This window comes from Neltuma alba, unplaced genomic scaffold (assembly GCF_004799145.2).
Source record: "Neltuma alba isolate B1F8T4 unplaced genomic scaffold, ASM479914v2 tig00011997_pilon, whole genome shotgun sequence".
NCBI lineage: Eukaryota > Viridiplantae > Streptophyta > Magnoliopsida > Fabales > Fabaceae > Neltuma > Neltuma alba.
In genome coordinates this window covers 1-16835 of record NW_021636570.1, presented here as the reverse complement: position 1 = coordinate 16835, position 16835 = coordinate 1, and the positions used below count along the sequence as shown (strand labels likewise).

The following is a 16835-nucleotide window of genomic DNA, read 5'->3' as shown; positions in this document are numbered from 1 at the left end:
TTATCAGTCCAGAAAATCCTAACTAAAATTTCAATCAATATTCATACAAGGGTTCAAAATTCAAACAAATAAACTAGATCAACAAAATGAGTGAAACATGTGTGTACTGTTAAACAACAGGATATATAGAACCAGGACTTCTATATATAAATAATCCTTTATTCACATCAGCACTATCCCTTCCACAAAATCATTCAGAAACTGCCATGTTGGTAAACTTTATAACCCTTTAAAAACTCCTACAGATCATCTGTACCACCAAATGTTTTTGGCTTTGGTAATCATTCTCACTTTCCCATCTACTCCAGTGAGGGGATTTTACCACCAGCAGAACGGAGCTCTTGTTCCAGCTGCAGCAATTCAAAACAGTGAACAATGTCAATAATCACAGATGTTATTCCCACCAATAGCTTTGAACAAGTTACACACTTACCCTGAACAAGTACATGAGATGGCCCTTTAGGGAACTGTATTCATTCTGCAATTGTTGCAACAATCTCCAACACCTGCACCAACATTTGTTTACACAAGTCATTGTCGTATCATTTTTGCATGCTTCTACTTTAGCAAGATTTCAGAATCTTGTGAATCAATAGCATGCATGTATGACTATAAGTAAGTGCTGATGGAGAAGCCTGCCATTAACAAATTTTCAACTAGCTGAGAGAGTTGGCTGATTATTCACTTCAGTCTCCAGCAGCCGATTTATATCCTTCAAACTGAAATAACCAAAAAGCCTAGAAGCTGCATAATCTGGGTTCTCTTAGAGTTAAATTGTCTGAGGCAAGCAAAAAAGAACCAGAGTGCAACTATGACCTCCATTTTTCTTTTTCCACCTACTTCCCCTGTTTTTTATACTTTTTTTAATGGCTTGCACAAACGTCTCCTCTTTTTGTGGGCACCTCTACCGACTGAAACATTCACCATGCTATGAGAAACTAACTTTTTGTACCAAACCCAAGCCCCATTGGCTGTTTTCTAAACTTTTCTCTTACTTCAAAAGGACTTTATAAGCTATCTAACCTGAGAGGATCCGTGTCGTTTATTAAAGGGTATCAACAATTGTTCAATATTTTCCCTCACAAATCTGAAATACTTAACATGCGTAACTGATATTAATTTCATTGGAAGTTTCAAGTTTCACCTTAAAAAAGGCAGTCCAGGGACAAATTGTCACGGTGAGTCTAAAGTATAAGACAAATATCACCATGATAAGATAAACTTTAAAGTTTGTTTGTGAACGGCGGAAAAGAAATTCATGGAAAAAGAATAAAAATATCATGATACAAAATCATTAGTTTGCTTAAAATGCAACGATAATAGCAGAGGAGCATGAGAATGAACAGAATATTCCAAGCTTTAAACAACTAAATCCAGTCTCTAAATATGGAGACAAACTATTTTTAAAAAACAAAAAAAAGAAGACAAGTTTAAACATAACTTTTAGTCATAGCATCTTTATCTTGGAGTAAAAACTCAGCATCCTCATAGAATCAGAATAATATCTCCCTTATAGTTGGGGAAAATAAAAAATAAAAAAATATAAGGAATAAAGGACCTCATAAATCCATAACAAGTATCCTATTTTCCCTTCGTAATGCTTTCCGCGACCCGAAATTAATTATAGGGAAAAGTCACACCGATTTGACTACCCATAACATCTGCACCTTATAAGACACTTTTTGTTATCAACCAATGATCAAAAGTCCAAAGGAATAGCAGAAAGTTTATGTTCAAATAATGAAGAGAACTCACCCCTCGTGGTCCTGATTCTCGCAGCAATTTCTGAACTTCATGCAGATGTTTTTAATTCTCGCAGCTCCAATGCTGTTAGGCCATATATCTTAATTAGTAACATAATCATAAACTTGGGGTTTTTTAAAAAATTTTAAAAAATGCTCTCTCGTTAGCAAGTACTTGGACTAGGCTTCTAACAAATCCTGAAAGCCAATCTTAGCTTTCATTTGTAATTGGTTTCTTTAAAACCGGTCGCTGGTCCCGTTTTGACTTGGTTTGCTGGTTTTTGACGGGTTATACCGGCCTTTGACTGGTATTTTATTTGTTCGGTTCTGGTCATTTTTCACAATGAGCTGATTACTAGTTCACCGTTTTCCACTATAATTTGGATTAGTTAGGTCGAATTTTGAAAACCACGCTTAAATGAAATAAAAAAAGAAATCCTTTTCCAGCACAAGAAATTTACAATCTAGTTCTTGTGAATGCAATAACAGATAATCGCATGTATACCTGGCACTGCTTCCCTTGAATTGATGAACATGTGCATCTACTTGTTTGAAATCAACAGGTGCTTGAGTTCTACAAGTGAAACAGAACCCAGTCACTATCTTCCTTAATTACATGAAATGTAATAAGAGCAGTCCCAGAAAGTGAGTCCCATAAGAAGAAAGGAGAGAAAATTCTTACAGAATCTTTTTCATGTTGTCGATGAGTTTTTCAGAATCATCAAAGTACATCGTCACGACCTCTTTCACAAAATCAGGACTGCTGTCATCTTGCAGCCTTTGAAGCTGTGTGAACTGATCGTCGATAAATCCCTTCTCACATGTAACAAAAACCCACCCACATTCAGAATCAAGCCCAACAAACCCAGAATAACACAACAAAGTTTTGAATTAATCACAAGGATCAAATACTACAGGTCTAGTTAAAGAATTGAACTCTTGTCAGATACTTCTTCACAACACAAAATTACCCGCCGGGGGGGTGGAAAGGGGGGGAAAAAAAGAACAGTGTATCAGCATACATATAATCCTCACGTTGAGCACAGAGAAGAAGAAACACAACAGAACTTAAAGATTACAGAGATTCAGACAACAGTCAGCCATAGTCCCAGGACATTGAAGAGAAATAAACCGACCTCCTGATGCATTGAAGCTTGAAGCTCGCGCAGCTGCCTCTGCAGCTGAAGAACATCCATGGTCATTCCCTCGCGTTGTCGAATGGCAGATCTCAGAAACTCTCAGGAAACAAAGGTTTGAAGTTTGGATTTTGACTTCAAATTAAGAGTGGTTGAATAGAACCAAAACCTCTCTCTCCGTTTCTCTCTCTATAAACAAGCCTGCTCTGCTGGTAAAAACCGCTAATACACACCGAGATATATATATATATATATATATATATATATATATAAGAGGGTGGCAGCGTTTGTCTTTATAAGAAGGAAAACTTTTTCTTTTTCTTTTTTTTTTTCCGGAGAAAGATGATTTTATGGAAGGAAGAGGGAAAGGCGGTAAAAGGGTTACCAGAAATGGCGGATTTCCTTGCGTAATTCAAGACTTGCTGCTTCAGGTTATGTCTCTCCGTTAATGTATTAAGACGTTACCTACAAAAACAAAAAGGCCTCCTTTGTTTTTTCCCACTCAGAAAATGACTCCGAATTCCTTTTAAAACACAGACCTCGTTAAATGATAGCAACACGATACAAAACCAATAAAACGAAAACATAAATGCTGATCCCCGAACGTCTCACCTGCAAATTTTGGAAAGCAAACAAAAATAGATAGTACAGATTGGTGCTAGAATAAAGTTTGTCATTTATCATTTATTTAAATAAATTTATTTAAACAGAAACAGGATATATTTCTGACCAAAAAAAAAAACAGAAACAGGATATAGTAAGAAAGAGCAAAGAGGTAAAATCATTGATTTTGCTGGCCAAAAAATGGATTTGGGTGGAGCTGCCGGTTTAAGTGATCCATTATCGAATAAAATCTGAAGGGACCAATAAGAGCAGACAGCTAGGGAGCCACATGTGTTTGTCGACTCATACACGGCTTTCAACTACAACCACTAGTCAGCTGCTCATGAAACACACAATTCTGGGGTTACGTTGTTCCAAAATGTTTATTCTTTGTTTAGTGCCTCCCTCACTAGTGGAAATACACACGTTCAGATTTTCCTGGTAATATGTGATTTATCTACTGCAAAAAACATCTTTTTTTTCTGTTTGGTTTATGTCGTTCCCAAATGTTTATTCTTGTTTAGTGCCTAGCTCTCTAGTGCAACGGCACATGCTCAGATTTTCCTGGTGATGTGTGATCTGTCTGATGCAGAAAGAAAAGCTTTTGTTTTTAAATCCTGTCACTACCCTTTTCAATTTATAATTAATTAGATTCCTTATTATGATGTCCTTGGTTGTATTTTCCATTCATGAGTATGTTTCTGGAATTTTCCATCTCTTGAAAAATGTGGCAACTAATGACTTGGTCTACCACAATTAAGATCGGCGTTGACTAAACGCGTCTGGAGTTTGAACAATTGAAATCCTACTCTTTCTTCTTTTATAAGTTCGGGAGATGAAGGTGAAGCTGGTCTATTCTCAAAATTCATGCGCAATCAATAACTACTATTCTTAAATATAAATCAATTTAATTTAATAGGTTGAATTCTTGTTACGAAATACACCCTCCAGTTCTTATTATAACTTTCAAATAACTAATTTACTGATAATAAATAATTAGTTAAAAATAATAAATGGATTAAAAATACACTTTTGTTTACAAATATATATTTATAATAAATGAGAAAAATAATGAAAGAAAATACGTGAAAAAAATATGATAAGAGAGAAATAATTAAGAAAAATATTAAAAAAATACATTAAATATTAAAACAAATACAAATCAAAGCTTATAAAATGAACCACATTCCTTTTCAAATTTCAAGTTTATAACTAGGACCAGAGGGAAAAGAGAAAAATGCATCCGATCACCAAAACCATCAAAATACTTTTAATATTAATATATATAATAAAATTTATATTCACATATAATAAATAGTTCAACCATTTTTTTAAAAAAATCCTACGCTTATACATTAGTCTCTCTAATTAAAAAAATGTATAAAGAAACATGTAACTTTTTTTGTTAAATTATTGAAAGAAAACATCAATCTGGTTCTTTCCTACAATAATAGTATTATTCATATTCTTAATATAAGATATAAGATCTAGTTTGTAGTCCTCAATAAAAATATATTAAAATCAGTAACATGGTAAGAGAAGACAGTGACACAAACATTTAAAAAATAAAAATAATTTTTTTGCCAGAAAAACAAAAATGTAGATGATACAATTCCGCATTTTGAACACTAATTTTAGTAGTATACTTTTGCTAAATGAGTAATAATCCTCGAACAAGAAAGGAGTGATATGGAAAGACAGTGCTGTTCCAATAAAATTAGACTTATAAAAGAATTAGCATTACTCTTATAATCAAAATATAATTTTAATGCATCATCAGCCAAAGATGGCATAATTGTAATCAACCCACCTAACTGTAATAATGATAAACTAATTACACATAGTGTGTTTAGATATCTCTTCAGAGGATGTTGCATCACATACTAGGGCTTTTGGACAAGCATCCATTTAGACTGCACCAAACAAACAGACAGACCGACCGACCCATCACTTAGTCAAAGAAAAATAAAAATGTAAAAAGGACCAAACAAACTATCATTCCATTTAAATCACGCCTCGTATTGATTGGGGAATTTAGAGCTTGTTTGGTTTCTTAGAGCCCCCTCTTTTGCCATGTTATACTATCTTCTAAAAAGAAACGTTCCAACACTCAAATTTACCTCAAATTGACTATTTCATTTCCTGCCCTTGTCCAAGTTCCAAACATAGCCTAAGACGTCGGTAATGAGTGAACGAGTTCTACATTCAATTTCTCTCCATTCTCTGTCTGCCTGCCAGCACAAGGATTTGCCTGAAGGATCCAATCAAACACCACACCAACACAATGAATGGGGAGAAGAAGGCATCCATGAAAACAATATTAACTGATCCTTTACAACATCATTTTGGCCCGACTCCTGGCCAATTCAATAATAATTATGTTTTTAAAAAAAAAAGTTATACAACGTGGAGGGAACTCCATGCCCTGCTCCTATATACAGGCAATCTTAGATAAAATGATCAGCAGAGGAATGTGCATTCGAGATACATTCACTCAGCCTTCCAGATAGACCATAGCAACCGAACCAGCAAAACATGAATACTTGAATTCCCATCTACAGAATGTACAGGGTGACAGAAAGAGAGAGAGATCACACAATTGAGCAGCAAATAAACCTTAATTGCAGCCATATGCAATTTCTTATTCACGACTTCGTTGATGCCATAAATGACCCTCCTCAAACGTGAAGATCAACCTAAAAAATGATTAAACTCATGAGTCGATTAACAATAGATGACCATATTATAGCTGCATGGGGTATAATAGCAAAAAGGGTTACAAAATAGCTGCAATTGCAGCCGCTGTCTAAGATTTTACCTTCCTCGGAAAAGGCAAATATGCCACCAAGCATTTCCCCATCTTCTCCATCCTCCCCTGGTTGCTCCATTTCATGCCGGCCACTGCTGCCATCAACATCATCAGTTACACCTTCAGTCAATGAGTCACTTCCATGATGCTCCAATGTCTTGCAGTGGTCATCCTGGAAAGGTTGACCCACAACTCCTTTGCCATGCATTATTGATGGCACCCCTGGAGGTTTTCCCATGGGAGCATCTTGGTCTGGTACTGGCACTGAGCCGTCATTGATCCCAACACCTGCATTTTCTTGCATTCCCGGTGTTACCCCATTCCCCTGAAATAACAAACTGCTTTGGATGCTATGGTCAGCATGAGCATCAACATGCTTCGAACCTCCGGAAAGGAAAGAAAAATTTTCTGGCAACGTATGGTTCTGCAGAGGAGGCTCAACAATGATTGTCCCCATCCGTTCCAAGTAGATCTCATTAAGCATCTGACAACTGGATGCAACTTGATCCAGGTCAAGAAAATTTTCAGTTCTTCTTGATGAACCTAAAGGTACAAAAAGGACAACAATACCATCACCATTAGATATTAAAAAAAAATTTACAGAAATACTTAGGAGCAGGATTTAGAAGTAAAACAGATTTGCATAATATTGGGGAAGGATTTTCTACATGCAGCAGATGCAGGCAATGCAAAAAATTACCAAAATGCAATGATTTGTAATGGGCACCAATATTCCTCCGCTGAGTCTCTGACAGGACCTCAATGATTGCTTCCCTCTTTCTCCACAATTTATGAAACTAAAAAAAGCTGGTTAAGTAACTTTACGTGGAATAATATCTTACCCCCATCAGAGCTTTCTGTAGAACTGAGTGACGCTGGCTTTGAGTGACAAATAACCGTCACTTCAGCAGATGTCTTGTCTTCAGCTTGATGAGAAACCGAAGATGAAGAGCTTGAAGATCTTTCCCCAGTAAAACCTCTGAGTAAAACAACAAAATATTGACTATATAGCGTTGCTGGATAATACTATATGCATTGTGCAAGACATTACATCTAAGTGATCAAGGTAATCCAAATCAACATATCATAGTGTCACTGTGAGGAGCAGATGCTCAACACATTGATGACCTTAGAAACCTAGCAACATCTGATAAAACTGATTTTCTCCGTAAGGAACGCATGCAGAATTGCATTGCACACTTTGATACTAACATTCAGCGTAGGAAAAGAGGAAACACTTGATAATTTCTCTCCTTCAAGGGCGAGACCAACAGAGCAGATATAGTGAAGGCCAACAACCTTTATAATATGAGAAAACAAAATAATCCTCAGTTCAATCTTAAAATTCCATGGTTGCAGGCAAAATTCTATAAACTAGAATCACATAAAACTTAGATATCCATACAAAATATCAATAGATATCAGGTGCACCTCAAGATAGCCAAATAAGTGAAACCAATATGCAGTTATCTTAATTGTACGCCACTGTCATGGGCAATTGTATTAACCTATTTACTCTATATGCCAGGATGCAGAATCTGGGAATGAATAACAATATGGGTATCACCTCTCGTTCCAGCTTGGTCTGATGCTATGGAAATGGTCAAAAACAGGCAATAGCTCCTTCCGTTTTACTTCAACTTCATTGACAGAGATCTGTTCAATTTCAGACTCTCCACTAGCAACAGTACTAGTTCTCAAAGAATTCATAGAATAGAAGCAAATCTGTTAAAATGAGGAACATCATTAACAGAACCAACCAAATTAACAATCCGCACAAGCATGGAAACTTTTGCATAAAAGATACCTTAGACTTCTGCCATATGGGAAGCCTTCCAAAGTTTACTGTACCTCAGCATTAGATAGATACCACTGGGATCTTTCTTGGGCCTTTCCAGTGGAGCACTTTACCACTTTTTCCCCAGCACCGTCATTTATATCCAAATAATCCAATCCATTGCTATCAGGACAGCATGTTTTCTCTTGAACTATCTCAGTACCATCCTGTCTATCAAAAGTATTGCTACAAGGATCCCCTCGCTCTGGCCATTCTGACCGTCTACATACATCCCACCACTGAATAGGCTCAACTTTTACTCTGAACTCATCATCTTGAATGTGCATGAGTGAAGCTGACTGGGTTATTGAACCACTATCACTAGGTTCTGGGCCAACAGAAGGCAGGAGTTCATGTTGAACAACATGACCAGATGGTGTGTAGACCAACAGATGCTCAAGGGGCTTTGCCTTCATATTGGCATGCTGCTGTGAGTGAGATAACGAATTATGAAAGACAGCAGCAAGAGCACCGGAGGGCACAAAAACTTTTCCTGTCACATTAGCAGAACCATGTACTGTATTAAGCCATCCAAAACTGCTATATTTTATGCGGCACACTACAGAAAGGGCAGCAGGTGCTGGAGGAGGCAAAGATTGCTGATCAGACATGGAATATGATGTGGACCACCAAGGTAGTGATAAAACTGGAAGCAGGGAGGGTTCTTCTCCCTGAGAATTAATAATTCGGAAACCAGTACCACCTCCAAACGGAGACAAAACAAAAAGATGACAAGTCCCCTTGGATGAAACAATGGCAATCCATTGGCTAAAATGACTAAAACATATGTCCTGGATCATCTGTCAAATGAAGAATAAAGACGCACATCAAAAGGGTGTGAACACAGGCCATAGGACAAGGTCAAACTTGACAAGCAAACACACATATCAAAACTACAATATACTAACAGCTGATGTTATCCCACGATGAAGTTTATAAAGATGCACGTGAGAGGAGCTCCAGTCATAGCTTGGAACACCTGGTCCCTTGCGTGTGCATGATGGCATTATCCGGAAGATGTTGATGTTATTCCCATAGACTGACGCACTGACCAGAAGAGTCCCACTGGGATCAAAACATAGTGCAGATATAGGACTAGTGTGAGCCTTAAATTGTGAAATGATGGCTCTTGATACGAAGTCCTTTACAACAACCTGCAATCAGCAATAAGAACCAAGTAAACGATCATTCTCATCAAATGCTCATAAATTTCCAATTTTTAAATAGCTCAACCATCATGAAATAATACCAACCATTCCTGCATTATCCATGTCCATTCCTGCAACCCTACCAACTTTCCAGCCTGAGTTTGAAGGCACTGGAGAACTAGAACCATCAGGAAGCAGCTCTTGACAGTATTTGATTAATCCAGAAGCCAGATGTTTGCCAGATTCCATTGCATAACGAGCAACCAAGCTACCACTGCCGGGAGATGTTGATGGACTAGCCCCTGGAGAAGGACTCAGGTTTTGTGGGCTCAGGCGGCCTACGTTTAAGGGCAGTGGATTGTTAGAAGCATATGCTAACCACCTTGGACCCACAGCCAGTGGACCGTAACCAACATTAACACTTGGTGTTCCTTGTCCTGCTAGCTGAGGAACAGGATAGGTGAGCACGCTGAATCTATTCTCAAGAGTCAATGCATCAAAACAATATACCTGCCATGAGTTAGAGAAAGTATATCAATCACGGTATATCTAATACAAATTAACTGAGTCAAATAAACCCCATCATCTTTTATTTGACAGAAATGTGATACAGCAAGTAATTAATTCAGTAAAACAAGTTAAATAATCTCAAAAGGAATTGGAGAAACCACAGCATACTTGTGTAGCAAGACCAACAGCTACTATGCGAGAACTGCATCTGATCATACAGACTATGGACCGAAATCTCAAAATATGGACATAAGTATGAGACTTTAGGGAGTAGAACCGAACAGCTGTTGCAGAGCTGACACAGTTCCCAGATTGAGTCTCCAAATTACCATCTCCTCCCAAACCACCCAAATGGGTGCGGTTCTGGCTGCTAATGCTGGAGTCGTCACCAGCAACAACCAGCAGTAAGGGATGTGATTTTCTAAATCCTTCCTGACCATCAATCCCTACAGGGAAAGGTTGCATCTGTAAGAAAGAAACAGGACCATCACGCTTTGAGACCAGTTCACTGAAGCTAGATGCATCCTCCACGTCAAGAACTTGAAACCCATTCAGATAACCAAGCAAGAGAACGCGCTTAAAGATAGACTGCTCAAGCTCCAGCTTATCAAAACCAGCCCATGTTACCTGTTGGCAAATAAGTAAAGGAAAAATTATAATTACAGGGAAAGATTGTGGATACAGGAGCTGATGAATTTAAATTGCAAGAGATCTCGGGAAGACAGAAAGTTTATCATAACAAGAACACTTAACAGAAATATTGCAAAACCACTCAACCTGCGTATGAGCTAAATGATAAAAGTTTTTTATAACTCCATTTGTGGATTTACCAAGTCAAAGCTAGTAAAACAATCATTGAAACTAAAATAAGTTTAGCTATTTGAGTTGATATCAACTATCATGTCTGTTCACATTCAAGCGTCTGAAATAAATATAAGTACGGAACCTTGGTACAGTTTATTTGTTACCTTGTAGGCAGTTGGCAGGAAGTTATTCAAATTAACATGATTATTCCCTATGATAGCTCACGGGTTCTGAATACATTCCTGCTAAGCTAGTTAGTAAACAGACTCAAAATGTTTTCCTGCAGTAGAATACATAGGTGAAAATATGTCCCGCAAAGTGAAGAGTGACCCATAAATTTCTCCTATTCAATCACTATAAAGTTCGACCATGCATCTTTTATGATATGTTGGTAGTGTCTAATGCATGCGTATTGGAAAAAATAACTTAAGCGAACTTTATATGAGCTTAAATTAAGCAAAAGCTTGAGCGAGTATATAATGGTCGCTGATATCTTCAGTTGTAAACTAATGTATGCGTAATTTTAGACCTAACTCACTGGGACATTGATATTCCTTCCGCGTCAACTGTTGATTAAAGAAAAAATATTGGACTCGCATCCGTGATTAAGTCCTTCGTGTTCCCAGTGATTAATCCAATAAAGACAAGAATCATTACAGTTTTAAACGCCAATGATAATAAAGTATGCAACAGTAGGACTTATTAATATAATTGTAGAATAAGAACCACTACATGAATTTATTCCGAACGATCACATTAATCACCACCGCCCATAATTTCAAATTGACGAGGCAATCTTTCCCGCTCTCTCGGATTCTTCCAAAAACGCGAACTCGATGTCAGACAACAGGGTATAAAGCACTTAAGTAATTTCATCTGTTCTTTAGAGCGACTGTAAAACAAAAATTCCGAAAACGGAGAAGTACCTGATCCTTGTGATCCTCAGAAGGAGACGAGATGGAAGCAGCAACAGAGGCGCCAGCAGAGCGTACTGTGGAAGCAACGTTGCCAGCATTCGTAGACACAGTCTTGAGGCAGGAAGAGATAATCCTCAATGAATTCGGCAACAAGCCGTTGTTCTTCCCCTTCCCTTTCTTCATGATGATTCCGCGGCTTCAACTTACCGGCAGCGACAGAGCAAAACTAGTGGTTTTCGCACAAGGTTCTAGCTCCTCGAGGTGCGGCGCTGCCGGCACCATCACCGCCTCCACCGACAAGAAACATTTCCGATCAGAGAAGACCGGATATTTCATTCGATGGGAGGACGATCAGAGCAGAATATGGAGGTGGATGAGCTTGCTTGTTCGCTGGGTTTGACCCGAAGGTGATGAGAAAGTTCGAAACCTCTGTGTATCGCTCAGATTATATCAACGCTTTGCTACTACTATAGCTGCTTTCGCTTTCTCTTCCATCACTGCAGCTGTTAGACTCCTCTGCCAGTAATTTCCAATTTTTCTCCTCCCTCCCTCCTCCCTTTTCTCTCTTCCTCGTTTCCTTTTGCTTTGTACTGTTTTGATCGTGGTAAATAAAACGAACGGATTGGGCCTTGTAGATACTGGGATACAGATCCGCTCGATCTCGATATTTACTGCTTCAAAACTTAAAACATTCGTCATTTCAAATTTTCAGTTTGCAGCTAACAAAATTTATAAATTTGTTAGTGGGAAAATTTTATACAATAGTTGATAAAAATTTCTTTTTGATACCACCATAAAAAAAAATATATGATATATCATTAAGTTAAAACGGTTGTATTTTTATATTAAAATACATATAAATTATAAAAAGTTATTTTTTTTTGTTGATGATAAGATAATTTTAAAATGTGCTTATTTAAACTCTGACTTTAAATTAATTTTATTTATTAATTTAATTCTAATATTTTAAAGAGTAAGAAAATTGTATCTAGCCATTTGAGATTAATTCAAATGATGCGAGTAAAATAAAAAAAAAATTAGAAAATAGGTAGACCCAGAATACAGAGGCCTCCACATGCTAGAGATCTAAAATCCCAACCCCTAAGGCATTTAAGATTGGCCAATTAGACAATAACTTGATGCCACGGAAAATAACTTGATTGTGGATTGGACAGCTAAAGCTTCACTTTGTGAGTTGTGGCCGGTCGATTAGGCGCGGAGACCTTCGACTGTCTCGAATGAATTTTGGACAAGAAAGCTACTAATTTTGTTTGGAATGCTGGTTAACTATATTGTTGCTGATTTTTGTTTTATTTCCTTGCTATTTTGGTTTTTCCCCCCCTACTCGTCGAACTTTGTAAGACTTTGTTGCCTTAATATAGCTTCTTCGTTGGCAAAAGAAAAAATAATGTAGGATCTACCTTCTCTCTTTTTTTTTTCCCAAGTCACAAAGATAGTAATAAATGTGAATGGGTGTAAGATATTCCTGATGTAGGTGTAAAATGCCTCTCCAAGGGTCGTAACAAGAAATTAAACCTCTCCCTTATAGGTGAGAGGTGCAGTTGTTACCATTAAACACATGGATTATAGGTGGTATTGATAGTATATTCTGGTGGGAATATGGCTTTGACTTTGGCAATATTTATTTTGTGATGGGATGAAGGAAGAAACTAGAGTCACTGTACAGATTCTTCAATATGTTATAGAACTGTTTGCCATCATTATGCGCCTCATTTAACTGTCATAAACCAAAAGGTTGTTAAGCGCAGCATCAAAAAAACTAAGCACCCGTGGTTGCCTTTAACTCAACCCCAAAGCCTTTTTTTTGGCCTTTTTCTCCAAATAAAGCCTTTAACTTCTTAACTTCTTTAATCAAGTGTGCGGCCATCCTCCAAGCATATTTATCTTCATCCTAAATCCTGGAATTTCCCATCCAAACTCCGCGTACAAAGAAAAAGAAGGGAGAGAATTAAGGAACCAAGAGTGGAATGAAGTTTTTTCCTTAAATAACTTAATATTTTATCTCTTCTATGGAAAAAAAAAGTCTAAATATATACATATGATGTGAGATGGATCTATTTTTTTAAAAAAAAAATCATCATAAAATTGCTGTAGAGTTCAAAAAAAGATTAAAAAAAAATCTCAAACATCCTTCCTCTGAACTCTACAAAAATTTGTCCCACGAACTAAGACTAATAAAAAGCTTGCTTTCCTTATGCTTCACGTACCGAGCAAGAGAAAATGCTTGACGAGGCAACTTCTCAAACTGTATCTTTGAGCAGGATTTTCAAACCGCATCAGTGCGGTAAGATTTTTTCCCAGAAAAACAGGGACCGTTTTCTGCGGTGGGAAAAAACAAAAGGACCCATGAAATTTCTGGCTCTTCCGCATTATTCAGGGTCAAGAAGCTCTTCTTGGAATAGCTTTCGGAAAAATGGCAGTCGACTTTTCTTCATGCTCTTGAAGCAGCTCAGATTGCCACTCAGAAGCTGCACAATCTGCACCACAAATCCAAACATCTGTGTTCTTCAATGATGAACCTCCTTATAAGTCAACATTTATATACATAGACTACGTAAGAAGCAAAAAGGGAAACGTACCTGTCTCATGGTGGGTCTGCGAATCGAAGACCGGTGTATACACAAAGAAGCGACCAATAGGACGAGATTCATCTGCCGACAATCGAACGCATCACCTAGCGATGGATCAACCAACTCCCTGATTCTGTTCTTTTTCAACAATGGTTTTGCCTGCAAAATTCATTGCACGCAAACTAAGAGACATCCCCAAATAAGCTTTTGTTAAAGACTCCTTTTCAAAAGGGACATTCATACCCACAAGACAAGGCTTTGCTGTGAATAATCAAGGGCTCGCCTGCCAGTGACCAGTTCCAGTAACAGAACACCAAAAGCAAATACATCTGTTTTCTCGTCTACTATGCCATGAAGCAAGTACTCAGGAGCAAGATAACTGTTACATTGGGAAAAAAAGGGTGTGAGGAGAGCTAGAAATGGCCAAATGAGAAGCATCTAAACTAGATAAAATTAAGGTGGTCACAAACCCAAAGGTTCCTTCGAACTTTGAAACGGTGTGGTGAGTCCAGTTCTCAGGGAGCCATTTTGCTAGTCCATAATCACAAATCTGCAAATAAACTTCACAACATTTCAATCTAGTCCTTACTGTATTGTTTATGGAATTGAACTTGCAAGCAGAGAAGGCAAAATCAAACCTGTGGCTCGTAATCCTCTGTGAGTAAGATATTTGCTGCCTTTATATCTCTGTGGATAATTCTTCTTTGACATCCCTCGTGGAGATATAATATACCCTTGGCTGTTCCTAAAGCAATGCTATACCTAATACACCATGGAAGGTTTTCCTTGGAGCCTAATACCAGAGAACGACAGAATTAGAAGTTTTGATCAAAACAGAACAACATTTGTGGAAGGAAAATTTTTAGCATATACCGTGAAGCACAGAAGCTAAGCTTCCTTTTTCTGATAATTCAAGAACAAGGTGCATGCCTCCTTCAACGCCATAGCCTACTAGCTTTGCAGTATTGGGATGATTAACATGTGCCATTATGCCGAGTTCTGATAAGAAGTCACCAATAATCTCATCTTGGGATCCACGTGTCAGCTTCTTAATTGCTACTAGCTGACCATTTGGCAAGCACCCTTTGTAGACTTCAGCGTACCCACCTTTCCCAATAAGGTTTTCTGCAACCAAAACAGAGGTAAGTTTTTTTTCACACACAAGAAGATGAACATTTCTCAGTGAGAAAATCAAATTTTAAAACCCCATCAGTACATGCCTTGACTGAAGGAACTGGTTGCAAGCAGAATTTCCTTATGAGTGAAGATCTTCCATGGTGAATTGTGGAGAGACGAATCTGCACCTAAGCGGGAACTTGGAAATATAGTCTCTCTCATGCTTCTGCTCATTCTCTTAGACAGCTTGAGGACGCTGAGAGGAGGATGCATGGTGGGCGCAGGTTTTTTAGACCTGTTCGTCAGATTTTGGAGAAATCCACGCCATTTGGAAGCAAATTTTGACTTATCTTGAGCCTCAGAATCTATGGTGGGTTCCTTGGGAGAACTTGTGTCTGATTCTGAGCTCCTAAAATAGTCCTCAAGAACCCCAACTGGGGAATCTGCCTTCTCCTTCATTTCTCCAGACCGCAATTCCAGACCCACGCACCTCCACCTTCTTGCACAAAGGGAAATGGCAAAAAATTTTCGGGTTCTTCCTCCAAATTTATGACAAGTATTCATGCAGTTTGAGCCAGATATTGAACATGATGAGGTATTAAAAGCAATCCAGAGGATACAATATAAGACTTTGTATGACAATATAGATAACCACAGAAATTAGCTAAATCTAAGAAACGTTCTTAAAGTTTACTGAACAAGAAAACAGGGGACACCGGGTTTTGAAGATGACACGGCACAGAGGATTGCAGACAAAGCATCACAAAACAGAGTAAAACTGGTAGAACAGAAAAGCTGAAGGCGATTCAGAGAGACAATAGAAATTCATTAAAGAGAAGGACAAGAACAGAAGACAGGAGAAAATGAATATGTTCGCGTATAGATTTGGGACAGAGAAAGAGAGGAAGGAAGGCTCTGAGACAGTTGAGTGGGCAGACGCAGACATCACAGGCTAAGGCAGAGGCTGCTTACTTAACCTTTCCGCTTCAACAAACAAGGAACACATACGTTTTCAATATATTTCAATCACAATATTTAATTACGTAATTAAAAAAAAGAATATGGACTTCAGATGTGTTGGAGATGGAGATGTAATTGAAGATTAACATGGATGGACGTAACAAGTAAGAAAAGCAGAAAAGGGAAAGATATGATTTTTTTTTCCCTTCTTTTTTCTAAACCAGGAGGAAAGATATGATTAATAATTTGGAATGTAGAAGAAGACTAGAGAGGGGGCGAAGATGGCTTTATTCGGGCAGGGCATCCTCCTTGGTCAGAGACGGCTCTGCTTCTGTCTGTGGTCTCCCCTTCGCTACGGCACGTGAATTTTGTCATTTAAGCTGACAATTGTGCCGTTTCAAGGCAGGACGACGAAACACCGGACCGGTCTCTCAGAACGTTTTCAAGATTGCAAGGTAAAATTACATCTTAGGACATGTTTTTCTTAAATTTAATATTATAAAATCCTATGATATAATCTTCCGATCTTTAATATAGATCTAATTATGGAGTTAATTTTGGTTTTCTAATACAAAACTTAGTTCTTATATCTGTTAATTTTCTCAAATCACTCCTATTGATACAATGATACTTCTTTAATCATAATCAAATATGAGAGGGAG

The 16835-nt window shown here is 37.7% G+C and overlaps 2 protein-coding genes and 1 pseudogene across 2 annotated transcripts; all 3 read right to left on the bottom strand.

Moving 5' to 3' along the window:
• LOC114720741 (histidine-containing phosphotransfer protein 1) lies at nucleotides 1-3103 on the bottom strand. Its single transcript, XM_028906425.1, has 6 exons — nucleotides 2879-3103; nucleotides 2425-2555; nucleotides 2248-2316; nucleotides 1756-1827; nucleotides 434-506; nucleotides 1-350 (listed from the first exon to the last, which is right to left on the bottom strand). Exons 1-6 carry the CDS (start codon nucleotides 2942-2944, stop codon nucleotides 300-302), a joined length of 462 nt encoding a protein of 153 aa, XP_028762258.1. The 5' UTR covers nucleotides 2945-3103; the 3' UTR covers nucleotides 1-299.
• Nucleotides 3104-5770: 2667 nt separating this feature from the next.
• On the bottom strand, nucleotides 5771-12068 carry LOC114720765 (autophagy-related protein 18g-like; annotated as a pseudogene).
• Nucleotides 12069-13591: 1523 nt separating this feature from the next.
• LOC114720769 (receptor-like cytosolic serine/threonine-protein kinase RBK2) lies at nucleotides 13592-16345 on the bottom strand. The gene is made up of 8 exons (XM_028906464.1): nucleotides 16336-16345; nucleotides 15318-16128; nucleotides 14971-15222; nucleotides 14736-14890; nucleotides 14568-14647; nucleotides 14341-14476; nucleotides 14107-14256; nucleotides 13592-14004 (listed from the first exon to the last, which is right to left on the bottom strand). The coding sequence occupies exons 2-8, from the start codon at nucleotides 15775-15777 to the stop codon at nucleotides 13897-13899; spliced, it is 1341 nt and encodes a 446-aa protein (XP_028762297.1). The 5' UTR covers nucleotides 15778-16128; nucleotides 16336-16345; the 3' UTR covers nucleotides 13592-13896.
• Between the last annotated feature and the right edge of the window lie 490 nt (nucleotides 16346-16835).